The 15737-nt window shown below is 40.4% G+C and overlaps 1 protein-coding gene across 3 annotated transcripts in view; it reads right to left on the bottom strand.

Moving 5' to 3' along the window:
- The window catches only part of dlc1 (DLC1 Rho GTPase activating protein), a 423144-nt gene that overhangs the window by 28362 nt on the left and 379045 nt on the right, over positions 1-15737 (bottom strand). For all 3 annotated transcript variants that reach the window (XM_055635599.1, XM_055635607.1, XM_055635615.1), the window contains one exon: positions 4341-4412. In XM_055635599.1, coding sequence (XP_055491574.1) covers positions 4341-4412 — 72 coding nt within the window. The remainder of the gene's footprint in view (positions 1-4340; positions 4413-15737) is intronic.

The raw sequence follows: 15737 nt of genomic DNA, 5'->3' as shown, positions 1-15737 counted from the left end.
GAACGCAAAAGAATTCTCAGTGGCATTTTTCGTACCTATTCTTTTCATAATTACACAATACTTTTATACTTATTATGGGATCATTTATTGTCTCGTAAGGTTGGTTCTAGGACGATCCACCGAGAAGAGGGACCCAGTGTAGGGGGGCTACTGAGAGAACAAAGAGGTACAATTGGGAAATACATTGGGAAAAGTGTGTAACTTTGTTGGCATCCTATACGTGGCAACTCTTTGCCTACTTTGTATATGGTATGCAGAACAAAGAATTTCACTGTGCCATCTCGCATCTGATAATAAAGTATCAATCAATCAAGGTTTAGAAAGGCTGAAAGCTAACAGTAAAAAAACTGCAAGAGAAACAAAAATAGGGATTTTCTGTGCTGTGGAATATTCTAATTCACCAAAACTAATCTTGTTGTTTATTTTATAATCAGTATATTATCTTTTAGAATAATTCTGATATGTTCTTTACACAAGTATGATGATAGCTTCCAAGGACACTGCACAAGGACTAATGATGACCACAAGAATGAATTGGCACTTGTGATTACTATGGAGTTTTCTAGTTTCCCTGGCAAGCAGCTGGGGCATTGTTTACAACATTCATAATCGAATATGGTTCTAGCGCACACCCCCTTTGTTTCTACTCATAAGCAGTTCAATTGGAATCCATTCCAATCCACAATGTGCAAGAGGAATAGATGTGATAATTTTCCCTCTTGTCCTCTCCATAAAACATAATTTGTCTTTTCAGTAGCTGAGTGTCTGAATGCTGGATGTAGGAAGTTGGGAAGTCATACGGTTATGGTGAATCTTACCAACCAAACACAGGACATTGTGGGAAGCAGGAATGCTCCTCCTCGCCTCTCCCATGTGGAGAAATTCTGGAAGTGGAATTCCTTCAAACAGGGTGGTACGGTGGCACTGCAGTAGAGTTGCTGCCTTACAGCACCAGAAACCAGGGTTCGATCTCGACTATGGGTGCTGTCTGTATGGAGTGTGTACACTCTCCCCGTGACCATATAGGTTTTCCACGGGTACTCCGGTTTCTCCCAATAGCTCAAAGATGTACAGGTTTTAGGTTAATTGGCTTTGGCAAAAAAAAAAAATTACAAATCGTCTCTAGTGTGTAGGATAGTGTTAGTGTACGGGGATTGCCAGTCGGCGTGGAGCGGTAGAGCATAGGGGCTGTTTCTGCACTGTATCTCTAAACTTCAACCACAATGTCTGAGGAAATGTTCGGCTCAGAAGTTGTGCTTGGAATTCTAAGAGAGGAGATAATGGAGCAGGTTGGGCATTTATCTGACCGAATGGTTGACACCATCTGATAAAGTGTTTTGTTGCTGCATATGTACATCAGACGCCAGTATGGTGTGAAAAAAGGGCCTCCTTGTGCCATCCTCACCGGACAGTTGTACTCTCATCTCTACAGGAGGCTGCAACACAGGGTGCAGCAGAGACAAAACAAAGGGCCACTATACCATTTCACAATGGCAGGCAGTGACTAGTGGGGTACCGCAAGGCTCAGTGCTGGGACCCCAGCTATTTACAATATATATTAATGATCTGGATGAGGGAATTGAAGGCAATATCTCCAAGTTTGCGGATGACACTAAGCTGGGGGGCAGTGTTAGCTGTGAGGAGGATGCTAGGAGACTGCAAGGTGACTTGGATAGGCTGGGTGAGTGGGCAAATGTTTGACAGATGCAGTATAATGTGGATAAATGTGAGGTTATCCATTTTGGTGGCAAAAACGGGAAAGCAGACTATTATCTAAATGGTGGCCGATTGGGAAAGGGGGAGATGCAGCGAGACCTGGGTGTCATGGTACACCAGTCATTGAAGGTAGGCATGCAGGTGTAGCAGGCAGTAAAGAAAGCGAATGGTATGTTAGCTTTCATTGCAAAAGGATTTGAGTATAGGAGCAGGGAGGTTCTATTGCAATTGTACAGGGTCTTGGTGAGACCACACCTAGAGTATTGCGTACAGTTTTGGTCTCCAAATCTGAGGAAGGACATTATTGCCATAGAGGGAGTGCAGAGAAGGTTCACCAGACTGATTCCTGGGATGTCAGGACTGTCTTATGAAGAAAGACTGGATAGACTTGGTTTATACTCTCTAGAATTTAGGAGTTTGAGAGGGGATCTTATATAAACTTACAAAATTCTTAAGGGGTTGGACAGGCTAGATGCAGGAAGATTGTTCCCGATGTTGGGGAAGTCCAGGACAAGGGGTCACAGCTTAAGGATAAGGGGGAAATCCTTTAAAACCGAGATGAGAAGAACTTTTTTCACACAGAGAGTGGTGAATCTCTGGAACTCTCTGCCACAGAGGGTATTGAGGCCAGTTCATTGGCTATATTTAAGAGGGAGTTAGATGTGGCCCTTGTGGCCAAGGGGATCAGAGGGTATGGAGAGAAGGCAGGTACGGGATACTGAGTTGGATGATCAGCCATGATCATATTGAATGGCGGTGCAGGCTCGAAGGGCCGAATGGCCTACTCCTGCACCTAATTTCTATGTTTCTATGTTTCTATACCATCTACTGGCATGACCTTTGTTCTGGGGTTTTTGATCCTTGCAGCTTAATAACACAGGGCTCAGCATGGAAAGAGCTCCCAGGGAATATACTTAGTAAGGGATAAGTTAATGCTGAAAGACCATCCACTTGGTGAAAGAGGCCCTATGGTCCACCTGACACATTGCTGGTCTTCCAGTATGACTATGTGCTACCACCGAGCACATGCTCTGGTCCAGCAATAAATGCAGAGGGATGCACCAAAGTAAGTTGCAAAGGAAAGGACTACATATAGCAGCACTCTGCTGCTTGCTAAATAAGTGGGAAAACCTTGTTGCGTGAAGGAAGACTATATGTACAAAAATGAACATGCTGGAAATATGAAAATAAAACAGGTAGTCTCCGTGGATAGGAAATGTTTGGGTCAGACACACTGATGCTGCCTGAATTGTTGAGATCTTCTAGGATTTTCTGTGTTTATTACATATGTTAGCCCTAACATATCTCCTTTGCACACATTCAGTGAAATAATAAAATAATTTAGCGTGCACTCCAAATAAACGAATGATAGCAATACACAAATCTATTGATTGAAACACAAAGTGCTGGAGAAAGTCAACAGGCCGGGCAGCATCTGTAGAGGGCACATTTTGGGACCCGGAACATCGTTAGGACCCGGAACATCGTTTGTTCATTCCTTCCTCCGTTGCTGCCTGACCCATTGAGTTTTTTCAGCACTTTGTATATTGCTCAAGATTCTAGAATCTGTGGTTTCTTATGTGTACAATGTATTTATTGTTTGGAATTAATTAAATACTTAAATTAGTGCAGCATGATGGCTTAGGTGGGAGAGCTGCTGTCTCCCAGCCTCAGAGATCTGGGTTTGACCTGACTACGGGTGCTATCTGTGCAGAGTTTGCATGATCTCCCTGTGACCGCATGGATTTCCCTCGGGTGTTCCTGTTATCCAAAGACGTGCAGATTTGTAGCTTAATTGGCTTATGTGTATGATGTAAAAGTGAGATAGCATAGAACTAGTGTACATGTGAACAATGGTCAGCTTGGGCCAACGCTGTATCTCTAAACTTGAAATATTTTCCCAGGAACTTTTCCATAGTGAGTAAATTTGGTAACATCATAAAATAGTCAAATCTGTCCCAATCCTGCTTTCATTTGATTGGTCATGAATACATTAAAAAAGTACAAAGGTTCATTAAAACCATGGTTAAAAATCTATCTTTACCACTTTGAACAGCTGGTATCGAATAACATCCAGTACAATTTTTAAATGTGTGCTCTAAAGCAAAATTTCCTCGAGCAATAAAGTAATTTGTTATGAATGTGCAAAAATAGTTTTGATATGGCATGAATTATAATGGGGGAGCAATGTTTGGTGTAAAATCAGAAACCTTATGTCTTTAATGCACAAATGTAGAAGTTACCACATGGGTCAAAAAGATTATATTTTCCATAGCAGATTTAATCCACCAGTGCTCTTGAAAAGACCCAAAGTGCTGGACTAACTCAGCAGGTCGGAGAGCAACTCTAGAGAACTTTTAAGGCAGAGATAGACATGTTCTTGATTAGAACGGGTGTCAAGGATTATAGGAAGAAGGCAGGAAAATGGGATTAGGTGGCAGAGATCATCCATGATTGAATGGCGGAGTAGACTCGATGGGCCAAATGGCCTAATTCTACTCCTATAACTTTTGCTCTTATGAAGAACATGGATTGGTGATGCTTCGGGTTGAGAGCCTTCTTCAGACTGACCTTTACTAAACTTTATTAACTTCAATAACATTTATACATGTACTTTGCCTCACCTTCATACAATTGGGCATATTGTGGAAACCCTGCAGCCCGCAGCCAATCACAAGCCTCCTTGGCCTCAATCTCTAAAGGAAGAAAAAAATATCCAAGATTCCACAGTTAGTTGTTCAGCATCAACAATGAGCAACAACTTGCATTTATATTTTAGCAAAATGTCTGAAAGCGTTTCACAAAATGTTTTTTTTCCAAAAGTCTGACAGGCAAAAATGTGATGCTTAAGAAGCATCTTACAGAGAGAAGAAGATATGAAGAGGTTCAGGGAAGAACTGCTAGTTTAGTTTAGTTTAGTTTAGTTTATTGTCACGTGTACCGAGGCACAGTGAAAAGCTTTTGTTGCATGCTATCCAGTCAGCAGATCAATTTACAGTGTATAGATACATAAGGGTCATGCTCGGATTTAACACCTGCGGATTTAAAGGCACAACAAATAGTAGTGAGGCAAACTAACTCAGAGTTGTGCAAGAAGCTGGGTTTGGATGAGTGAGTAGATTTTAGAAAGTTAAGAGATTAGATTAACGAGGAAGGTGAAAGTCATACAAGAGTTGTGAAGAAAGATGCAACGGGTAAAATTGGATTTTGGCACGATTTGAAAAGTATAGCATGTGCACACATTAAAAGTAAGATTAATGAAGTCCTATCAATTTCTGGACAAAATCTGTTTGAAGGCCGGTTTAACAATGATTGCATGCTTTCATTGCCAACTGAATGACAAAATAAGAGTCATAAGGGACACCAGATGCTGGAATCTTGAGTAAAACACAAAGTGTTGGAGGAACTCAACGGGTCAGACAGTATCTGTGGAAGGACTGTTCAGATTTCGAACCTGACCCGAAGCATCGTCTATTCATACCCTCCATTGTTTATTCTCTCCAGAAATGTGGCCTGAGTTCCTCCAACACTCTGTGTTTTGCTCTATATCTAGAGGTACTCAATTTGCATTATTAGCCATAAAACTCCAGAACCAAATTAATCTGCTTTTGACAATGATTTGCTCAGTGCACTTATTTGCACTAAATGTCAGCCTGCCTCCTTGGGTAACGCTGTTAAGGCTCAGCCAAACAGTTGTAATTGAATCTGACTGTAAATTTGTATAGATAATCTAAAGTGACACATTAAAACAATATTAAAGAAACCTTTGAAATACGTTGAGAAATCAAATCCCCGAACAAAATACATCAACAAAGATTTAAAAAATCGACACTACTCTCCTTGGTATTTTGCTTCAAAGAACTGCATTGAAACATTTTTTCAATTATTATTTGTTCAATTGATGCAGATGAGATCTTGCTGTGAGAATACTGAATGTTACCGACTGGACAGTGATAGAGCTTTATTAATATAGATATGTTTTTTTTCTATATTGGTAAATCTGCTGATAAGTAAAACACAGGTGCTTAAAGTGGTGAACGGAAAAATGGTATTGTTGTAGCTTTATGAGGCAGTATAAACAAAACCAGTCTGCATTCATCTGTGGCAGACTTAAACTAGGTTCCTGAAATTGAACAGGCACCCCATGTTTCCCACCTTGCTGAGCAACAACGGTTGACACAAACAGAGTAAAGGATTGTTGTGCGTGCTCCAAGGTTTATAATGCCATGCTGAAGTCCAATACTGCTACAGCACATCATTATAGTATCATGATTGGAGATTTGTAATCTCTTCAAACAGAGTTATACTGAAACCCCAATGGTCCTTTCACAGATTAGAGAAACTTCCTTGTCAAGGCAGTAACCAGCACTGACAGTCAGCATGTTAGGATTTAAATCACTAATCCCGTGCATAATCCTTTGGCAGTGCTAGTCTCCTTGCAATGGAATGTCTAATAAGGAGCACAATACTCTCCCAGTTTAAATCCACTGGGAGCCAGAACATTGAGACACCATTGATTTGCTGTATTGGGAATTATTTTAATATATTCTTTATCCCCAGTATGTTGCCAATGCCGCACTTACAGTTTCAAATGCTCAGCATTCCTACCCATGATAATAGTTCAATTATATCACAATTTTCTTGGAATAGTAAAAGCTCTTAGTGTTCAACTTTATTCCTCCATTTCTCCAGCAAATTCTACATCACAATTTTGAAGGGTGAAATCGTTGCAGGATAAATGTAAAAATAAATAGATTGGAAGTTATTTTGTAATACTGTTGGATTTTTGTGTTAACCTGAGTGATTGGCTGCACCATATTCCATATTCTATTTGTTTAATTTAGTTTGGAGATATCGCATGGAAATCGACTGTTTGGCCCACGGGCTCCATGTTGACCATCGATCAGTGCTACACGATCATTTACTCTAGTTCTAAATTATCCCCTTTTCTCATCCACCCCTACACACAAGAGGGCAATTTACAGGCACCAATTAATCCAACAAACTCGCATGTCTTTGGAATGTGGGAGGAAACCAGAGCACCCGGAGGAAACCCACGCGGTCACCGGGAAACGTGCAAACTTTGCACAGAGGGCGCCTGAAGAAGGGATCAAACCAGGGTCTCTGGTGCTGTGAGGCTGTTGCCTTACCAGCTGCACCACTGTGATGCTCTTTCTACAGTGAAACTCGTTGGGTTTATTCTGCTACAATTTAATTTGTTCAAACCACAATTACATTCAAATCAACATGAATTTAACACTCTGAAGCAACACTTCCCGCAGTTAATATTTCACTGAAGGATGTAGCAGCTGCACAAATGGAGGGAAATGGTCTGCAGTGGGTTGAAGCGAATATGCGCAGTACTGCCAAATAAATGACAGTAGCTGACTTTCACACATCATCAAATCAAGATTGCAAGTGGTAACTATGTATGAATTCCTGGCTTGTAACCAGCCTTAACTGCATTATGTCCTCACAGAAGGAGCAGAACTTTGTGAGACAAAAGCAAGTGGACTGTTTTGCCACCTACTTCAACCATATCTCCTGCTCACAGTCCCTACATTCTTCAAAGCATTGCACTGGAGATAATAGTACTTGTCAAATGGCTGAACAACTGTAACATTTTTACTTTCTTGATACTGCAAATTCAGTCCTTAGAGAAAAAGGGATACTATACAAACAGAGACACGATCAGTACACCCACAAATTGAGACATTTACCATCAAAGGGGAGTAAATATGAAAAATATATTCCTAAAATATATGCATTTCTGTTACATTGTAGAGTATTTTAGTTCTAACATAATTTTATTAAGAAATTGAGCAAGATATGAGTAAGTACATAAATAAATTACTTTGATCTGTGGATAGTCATAGTGGTACAGTGTGGAAACAGGCCCTTCGGTACAACTTGCCCACGCCGACTAACATGTCTCAGCTTCATTAGTCGCACCTGCCTGCACTTGGTCCATATCCCTCCAAACCTGTCCAATCCATGTACCTGTTTAACTGTTTCTTAAATGTGGGGATAGTCCCAGCCTCAACTACCTCATATGGCAGCTTGTTCCATACACCCACCATCCTGTGTGTGAAAAAATTACCCCCCAGATTCCTATTAAATCTTTTCCACCTCACCTTGAACTGTGGTCCCTACTCTGTGCATCTACCCGATCGATTCATCTCATGATTTTTTACACTATTATGTGGGGAAACTTGGAAGGGGATGTGTTATATGCTATCACCAGTAATTAAACATAGACCATGGCCATTGGTAGACTGTGGTGAAGGTCCTTCAATGACAAGTCCATCTAAGGCACATCTCTTGGTGAGAATCAAATCCTGGGAAAGACTTGCCTCACCTCCCTCAAGAAAGAGCTGACAGAAACAAGTTTGGACTCTTAAAATGCATCGTAGAGTCATACAGCATGGAAACAGGCCCTTTGGCCCAGTTTTCCCATACCCAACCAATGTGCCTCGTCTACATAAGTTGCATCTGACTGCGTTTGGCCTATTTCTCTCTAAACCTTTCTTATCCATGTACCAGTTCAAATGGTTTTAAATGTTTTTGTAGTACCTGCTTCAACTACCTCCTCTGGCAGTTGTTTCCACCACTCTCTGCGTGTAAATGTTGCCCCTCAGCTTCCTATTAAATCTTTCCCCCCGCACCTGGTTCTCTGGGTAAAGGACTCTGTGCATCTACCCTATCAATTCCTTTAATGATCTTACACCTTGAAGGGATCACCTCTCATCCTCCTACGCTCCAAGTACAAACAGAACCTGAAGATTAGCAATAGCCTTCCTCACCGCAGGCCAGCACACTGTTTGGGATTACACAACTGCTCATCCAATGTTCCATGCAACTGAGAGCAAAACATGAGTTCCCCTGACAGTACCAGACCTGGGCCAATATCAGTGTTGTCCGATAATGACTTGGCCCCTTCCAAGTTTCCCACATAATCCATACATGTGAGCAGGGCTTCATGTTGCTGGGTTTCTAGATTGTCAGTGCCCAACTTGTGAAATTATGATGGGAATAGACCTGAAGGTGTAGGAAGGAACTGCAGATGTTGGTTTAAACCGAAGAAAGACACAAAAAGCTGGACTAATTCAGCAGGATGGGCAGCATCTCTGGAAAGAAGGAATGCGTGACGTTTCGGATCGCGACCCTTCTTAAGACTAGTCAGGGGAAAGGGAAACGAGAGATAAAATCTCAGCTTCAACGGCCTCCTTAATGATGTTTGGACATCCCAAAGCACTTTCCAACCAATGACGAGTGGTCACTGTTGTAATGTTGGAATTACAGAAGCCACTTTATGCATAACAAGGTCCATTTAAAGGTAGACACAAAATGCTGGAGTAACTCAGTGGGTAAGGAGGCATCTCTGAATAAAAGTAACAGATCACGTTTCAGGTTGAGATCCTTCTTCTGAGTCTGAAGAAGGGTCTCGATCCAGTCCAAAACGTCACCTATTCATTTTCTTCAGAGATGCTGCCTGACCAGCTGAGATACTCCAGCATTTAGTGTCTATCTTTGAGGTAAACCAGCACCTGAAGTTCTGTCCTACACACCCTATCCATCAATCACTACCCGTTTTTTTTTGATATTTTCTGAAATAAAGATTAGGATTGCTGCTGTTCTTCAAAGTAATGCCATGGGGTGTACAGGTTACACTGACATCCGATTGACAGTCTCAGGCATTGCAGCACTCTCTCGGTAGCATATTAAGTGTCACCTTGGCTTTTTGTGGTCAACTCCCAGACAATGTGTCGAATTCATGACCTCAAAGGCATGTTATATGGTTATAAGTGTTACTCAGCCGCAAAAAAATGGGAAATTCATTATCAAATGGGAGTAAATACTAAATATGTATTCCTATCATAATCCTGTGACATAGCTGGTGAACTATTTTAGTTATTTTCATTATAGTTTTTGTTATGAAATTAGGCAAGATATGAGTAGGTGCATATAAATAAACCACTTTGGTTAGTTGTTGTTCCACGTGTTGGTTCTGGAGAAGGGGCATTTCACTCTTCTCCGTCATCTACAGGTCTGAGTTTTGCAAACATGTCTCACCCATTCCTTGCTCACTGTCACAGATAATAAATACAGGGCCAAGGTTTCGTTGAAACACCTTAGCAGCGGGATGCTAACGTTTAATTGCTCTAACGGAGTAGGTCCATTTTTGTTTGATTAGAGGATTCTTAGTTGTAATGATGTCATTAACATGTACCAAATTGTAGATTAACAGCAATATGCCAAACAAATGGGTTAAAATCAAGTCAAAGTCAACTTCTGTCAACAGTTTTCCTGGCCGCTCTGGATAACAGGGAGAATCTGCTTATCTCATGCAGAATGCAATTTAGGTGTGACATTAATTAGAACATTTGTGGCAGTCAACACAATCCCAACTACTTAACACCAGAGAGCATTATCATCCATCCTCTAAATGATTTAAATTACAGTAGATAATACTGGAGATAGACACAAAATGCTGAAGTAACTCAATGGGTCAGGCATCATCTCTGGAGAAAAGGAATAGGTGACTTTTCGGGTCAAGCCTTTATTTCAGATCTGAAGAAAGGTCTTGACCCGAAACGTCACCTATTCCTTATCTCCAGAGATGCTGTCTGACCTGTTGAGTTACACCAGCATTTTGTGTCTGTCATCAGTATAAACCAGCATCGGCAGTTCGTTCCATCACGTAGATAATACTGGCATCCTATTTAAAAAGCAATGCAAGTTCTTTTCCACCAAAACAGCAGAGCATGGTGTAAAAATCTGGGGATGTGTCACGATGACCTGTAATAACTTCCGTTTGTCTATGGTCACCTAGACAGATTCAAATTGGATTTATCCAAGAATGGTTATTATCAAAATGCTGGTTACTGATTCACATATTGGAATCTACTTATTCAGAATGTTTCCACATGAACTCCATTGTTATCTGCAATGTCATTTTTGCTTCCTCCAAATGCCACAATGGGTAAAGACAAACTAGATGATCTAAAACATTATCCTGAATGATAGCCTAAGGTATCTGCAATATGACTCCTGGCTTAGCTACTATTGGGAAAGGTTTAGAGAGACACAAAATCTCCATAACAAGGATTTCAGTATAGGAGTAAAGAGGATCTTCTGCTGTTGTATAGGGCTCTGGTGAGGCCACATCTGGAGTATTGTGTAGTTTTGGTCTCCTAATTTGAGGAAGGACATTCTTGTGATTGAGGCAGTGCAGTGTAGGTTCACGAGATTGATCCCTGGGATGGCGGCACTGTTATGTGAGGAAAGATTGAAAAGACTAGGCTTGTATTCACTGGTGTTTAGAAGGATGAGAGGGTACTTATAGAAACATATAAAATTATAGTCTGAAGAAGGGTTTCAGCTTGAAACGTTGCCTATTTCCTTCGCTCCATAGATGCTGCTGCACCCGCTGAGTTTCTCCAGCATTTTTGTCTACCTAAAATTATAAAATGACTGGACAAGCTAGATGCAGGAAAAATGTTCCCAATGTTGGTGAGTCCAGAACCAGGGGCCACAGTCTTAGACTAAAGGGGAAGCCATTTAAGACTGAGGTGAGAAAAAAAAATTTCACCCGGAGTGTTGTGAATTTACGGAATTTCCTGCCACAGGAAAGCAGTGGAGGCCAAGTCACTGGGCGGATTTAAGAGAGAGTTAGATAGAGCTCTAGGGGCTAGTGGAGTCAAGGGATATGGGGAGACGGCAGGCATGGGTTATTGATAGGGGACGATCAGCCATGATCACAATGAATGGCGGTGCTGCTCGAAGGGCCGAATGGCCTCCTCCTGCACCTATTTTCTATGTTTCTATGTGAAATGCTGGAGTAACAGCGGGACACGCAGCATCTCTGGAGAAAAGGAATAGGTGATGTTTCGGGTCCAAGCCCTTCTTCAGACTGATTCCTTCTCTCCAGAGATACAACCTGTCCCCCTGAGTTACTTCATCATTTTGTGTCTATCTTCGATTTAAACCAGCATCTGCAGTTCTTTCCTACACAAAGGTTAGAAAAATATGGTATAAACACAGGCTGATGGGACTAATGTAGATGGGGCGTCTTGATTGGTATGAGCAAGTTGGGCCGAAGGCCTGTTCTCGTGCTGTATGAGTAGTACTCCACTGGGAGAAATCTGCTGAGATCCTGCTCAGGCGATCTCTGCTAGGACATGCTTGTGTGGCAACAAGGCTCAGTTGTGATGTTCTCCGTAGACTAGCCTGTCAAACTCCGCCAAGTAGATTCACAGAAGAAGGAATCACTTGGATTAGGTAATGCAATGCTAGCTTTATAACAGATGTCAGGGGAGACAGATTAAGCGTTAGAAATTCACATCTGCTTGTCTGCACTAAAGTGATGATGTGCAAGGTTATGCAGGTTGTTCTCTACTTTCGTAATCCCACGGACTAGAACCCAAGAAGTGAAATACAATGTACAAGTACAACACAGGTTTAGGAGGACAAATTTCTACACTTTGAAAATCTGAATGTTGGGCGTCAGTGCCCAAAAAGCTGTACTACGCCAAAACTACAACCAGCCTCCTGTTAAAAAAAGCTTGAATGTTTTCTCAAAGTGTGAAATTATTCAACCACAAATTTGTTCAACCACAAAGTTGCACAGAAAATCAACTATTTAGTAAATACATACTTTGAAAGTAAGCGCAAATTTCGGGTTTGGCAAAATGGAACACTCTGAATCAGAAGGCTCTGTGTTCACGACTCATGCCAGGGACCGCAGGACAACATTTGGGCTGGCATTTCAATGCAGAACTAAGGGACTACAGTCTCACAGGATGGGATATTAAATTGAAATTTAATCTCTCCTTTCAGATGGGCACAAAAGATTCTGTACCAATCCTGAATGATTCCAATCCAGCTCATTTCTCAATATTTATATCTCAATCTCAATCAATAGCACAGAATAGATTGATTTAATTTAACATTCATTTAACATTAAATTAACAATAAGATTAATTTAAACATTGATTTAATTGCTATTAATGGCACATTGCTGTGCACAAAAATTGCTTTATATCTTGGATTATAAAAGTGATTGACTTCTAAAGTATCTATGGATTGTTAAGCACATTTCTGATGTCTTGAGGTATATAATTCTAAATTATTTTTATTAATGTGAATTCTACTGCCAGAGAAGTACTTGAAAGTTTCCACTGTTCATGCAATATTTCTTCCTTAGTTAACATTTTCAAATGAAAGAAGAAGATAAAGATGTCAAAGAATCCAAACAAATATTTAAATATTTAAATTCTTGGCACATTTCTTTTGGCAAGTAACATTAACAGCAGAGCACAGTCAGAACCTCAACGGTTTATTTCTCAAATTCACTAAACTGTGAATTATTTCACAGGTTTTGAAAGTGAAATGTTATTTATAAGCATTGGTACACTGATTCAAATACCTTTGGGTTAGCATGTTTGGAGAAGGAGGAAGAATGCAGATATTTCCAAAAATGAATATTTTGACGTTAGAGGTTCTAGTGGTTTGGGGTATTGGGGGAATGTATATGTAAAAACAGAGATACTTCCAGTTTGGCCTTAAGCAGTTTAGTCACAATTAGTACAAGTACAAGATAAACCAAGACACCTCTCTCAAAACAATGAACAATCCACTGATTGCCAATACAAGTTTAGAAGCATCACCAAGATACTGTTATTCCAGGCCATAATTTAGCATACTAACCATGCATATCTGTTGACACAAAATAGACGAGAGAGCAAATTCTAGTTGATCTAGATAAACATCTGACTATTCATCACATATGAAGTTGTTTCCAGAAATTAAATTGTTAATCCTCTTAGAAACATAGAAAATTGTTAGAGCCAATAACAACTAATATTTAAATACCCAGTTTCGTACAAGCCCCTCGAATAATACACAATTCGAAACTATTTTAAAGTAATTTACAGCATGTTATTAGGAAACAATAATTTGCATATATAGATAATAGGTGCAGGAGTAGGCCATTCAAGCCAGCGCCATTCAATGTGATCATGGCTGATCATCCCCAATCAGTACCCCGTTCCTGCCTTCTCCCCATATCCCCTGACTGTTTTTTTTTTTAAGAGCCCTATCTAGCTCTCTTGAACGCATCTAGAGAACCCACCTCCACTGCCCTCTGAGGCAGAGAATTCCACAGCCTCACCCCTCTCTGTGGGAAAATGTGTTTCCTCGTCTCCGTTCTAAATGGCTTACCCCTTATTCTTAAACTGTGGCCTCTGGTTCTAGATTCTCAATATAAATTTAAATTATTTTATAAAGACTTTCAGTGTGTGCCTATTAGCCTGCATGTTAGCCAAATACAGGCATAACTTAAGTAGATGATCTTTATTATGATCAGTTTTAAATATATTCCCACAACGTTACTTACAGTACTTTCATTTACAAACAGATAGCATAATTTTGATTTTTGCATTGTTTGAATGTTGTGGATAATTTATTTTTTCTCCTTCAGTGGCAATCACTACTTAAGAACAGGAGCTCTTGAATTATTTTGTTTTGACATGAACAGGTTATTCCTGGGAAACCTTTATTTTAAACAGATGTGTGAGTTATGCAAGGCAAGTTCTGTATTAACCCATATTAAATTCATTCTGACCTTGCTGTTCTATTTTAATTTCCAAAGTAAGGAAACATACAGGAAATATTCTGATCCGTTTGGGAGCCGTAAACCTGAGTGCAGTTACGAATGCAGTGGAGAACTTGTTTTTGACAATGTGGGGATAATGTGAGAGTGTCCTTTTCACATTATTATTTTACAAATGTACTTTAATTCACACTAATTTCATGTTTATAGTAAGCACTTACAAAATGGGTGTTTTAAACACAAATGATGAATACATATATATCTCAGTAGAAAATAATAAATCATGGAAAAAGCTGACAATTAATTTACACAAAATGGTTTGGCATAAATACCACACTTAACAACAGGCAGTTCCAACAACTCATTGTGTTCTTGTACAGTGGCAGACAAAAGATATCTGGTCATTCCAAATGAACAGACGTGTCACTGAAGTGCCGTCTGCTAAGAATGTCTCCTATTGTTTAAAAACACAACATCCTCAAGTTAAACCACTGTGTGTCTCTGGGAACAGAATAACATTTCCAAGATTTAGTACCATCCGGTTGAACATATATAGCGTAACAGAATATAACAGAATAACATAAGCTTGATAGATCAGGGGAATGGCAAAATAATCAATATCTTAAAAAATATTTCTGCCTTTACAAGCCATTTTCTTGTTCTTCGGAAATCTTCCGCCCACCGTGTTCACACCGACCAGCGATCCCCGCACACTAACACTATCCTACACACACTAAGGACAATTTACAATTTTACCAAGCCAATTAGCCTACAAACCTGTAGGTCTTTGGAGTGTGGTAGGAAACTGGAGCACCCAGAGAAAACCCACGCAGCTCACGGGGAGAACGTACAAACTCCGTACAGAGAACACCCGTAATCATGATCGAACACGTGCCTCTGGCGCTGTAAGGCAGCAACTCTGCCACTGCGCCGCCCTATCTGTGAGTCCGAAGATAACTAACGAGTTATTTGCGGAATCACGGCTCAGCCATACATGGGGCAGGTGGAGCTCCATCGGCAAATGGCTGGGCTGCTCAGAATCTAGAGCACTCCTTCACCTGTGTGCACTTTACCTCCTCTACTGCCAATAGAGAGACTAAAGGCGCCTGACGCTTGAGATGGTCAAATGTGCGGACATGTGAGAAGATCAACATGTAAGCAAACATGGCAATGCTTTGGCATCTGCAGTTCCTTCTTACACACGGCAATGTTGATGTTTACCTCTGCAAAGGTCGAGGGAGGATACAGAACAGTTTAACACAGAACTGCATTGATGTGTTAACAACCATAAGGCACCTTTTAACTACAAATGAAAATTATCACATTAATTTCCTTCATCAGTTATTCATTTTTCTACCTTGTGTATTTGGAAAGGTTTAATATATTTAAAAACAAACAGCCAAATAAA

The sequence above is a fragment of the Leucoraja erinacea genome, chromosome 1 (genome assembly GCF_028641065.1).
Source record: "Leucoraja erinacea ecotype New England chromosome 1, Leri_hhj_1, whole genome shotgun sequence".
NCBI lineage: Eukaryota > Metazoa > Chordata > Chondrichthyes > Rajiformes > Rajidae > Leucoraja > Leucoraja erinaceus.
Note: the sequence above shows the minus strand (reverse complement) of the source record. Positions and strands in the feature narration are given on the sequence as shown.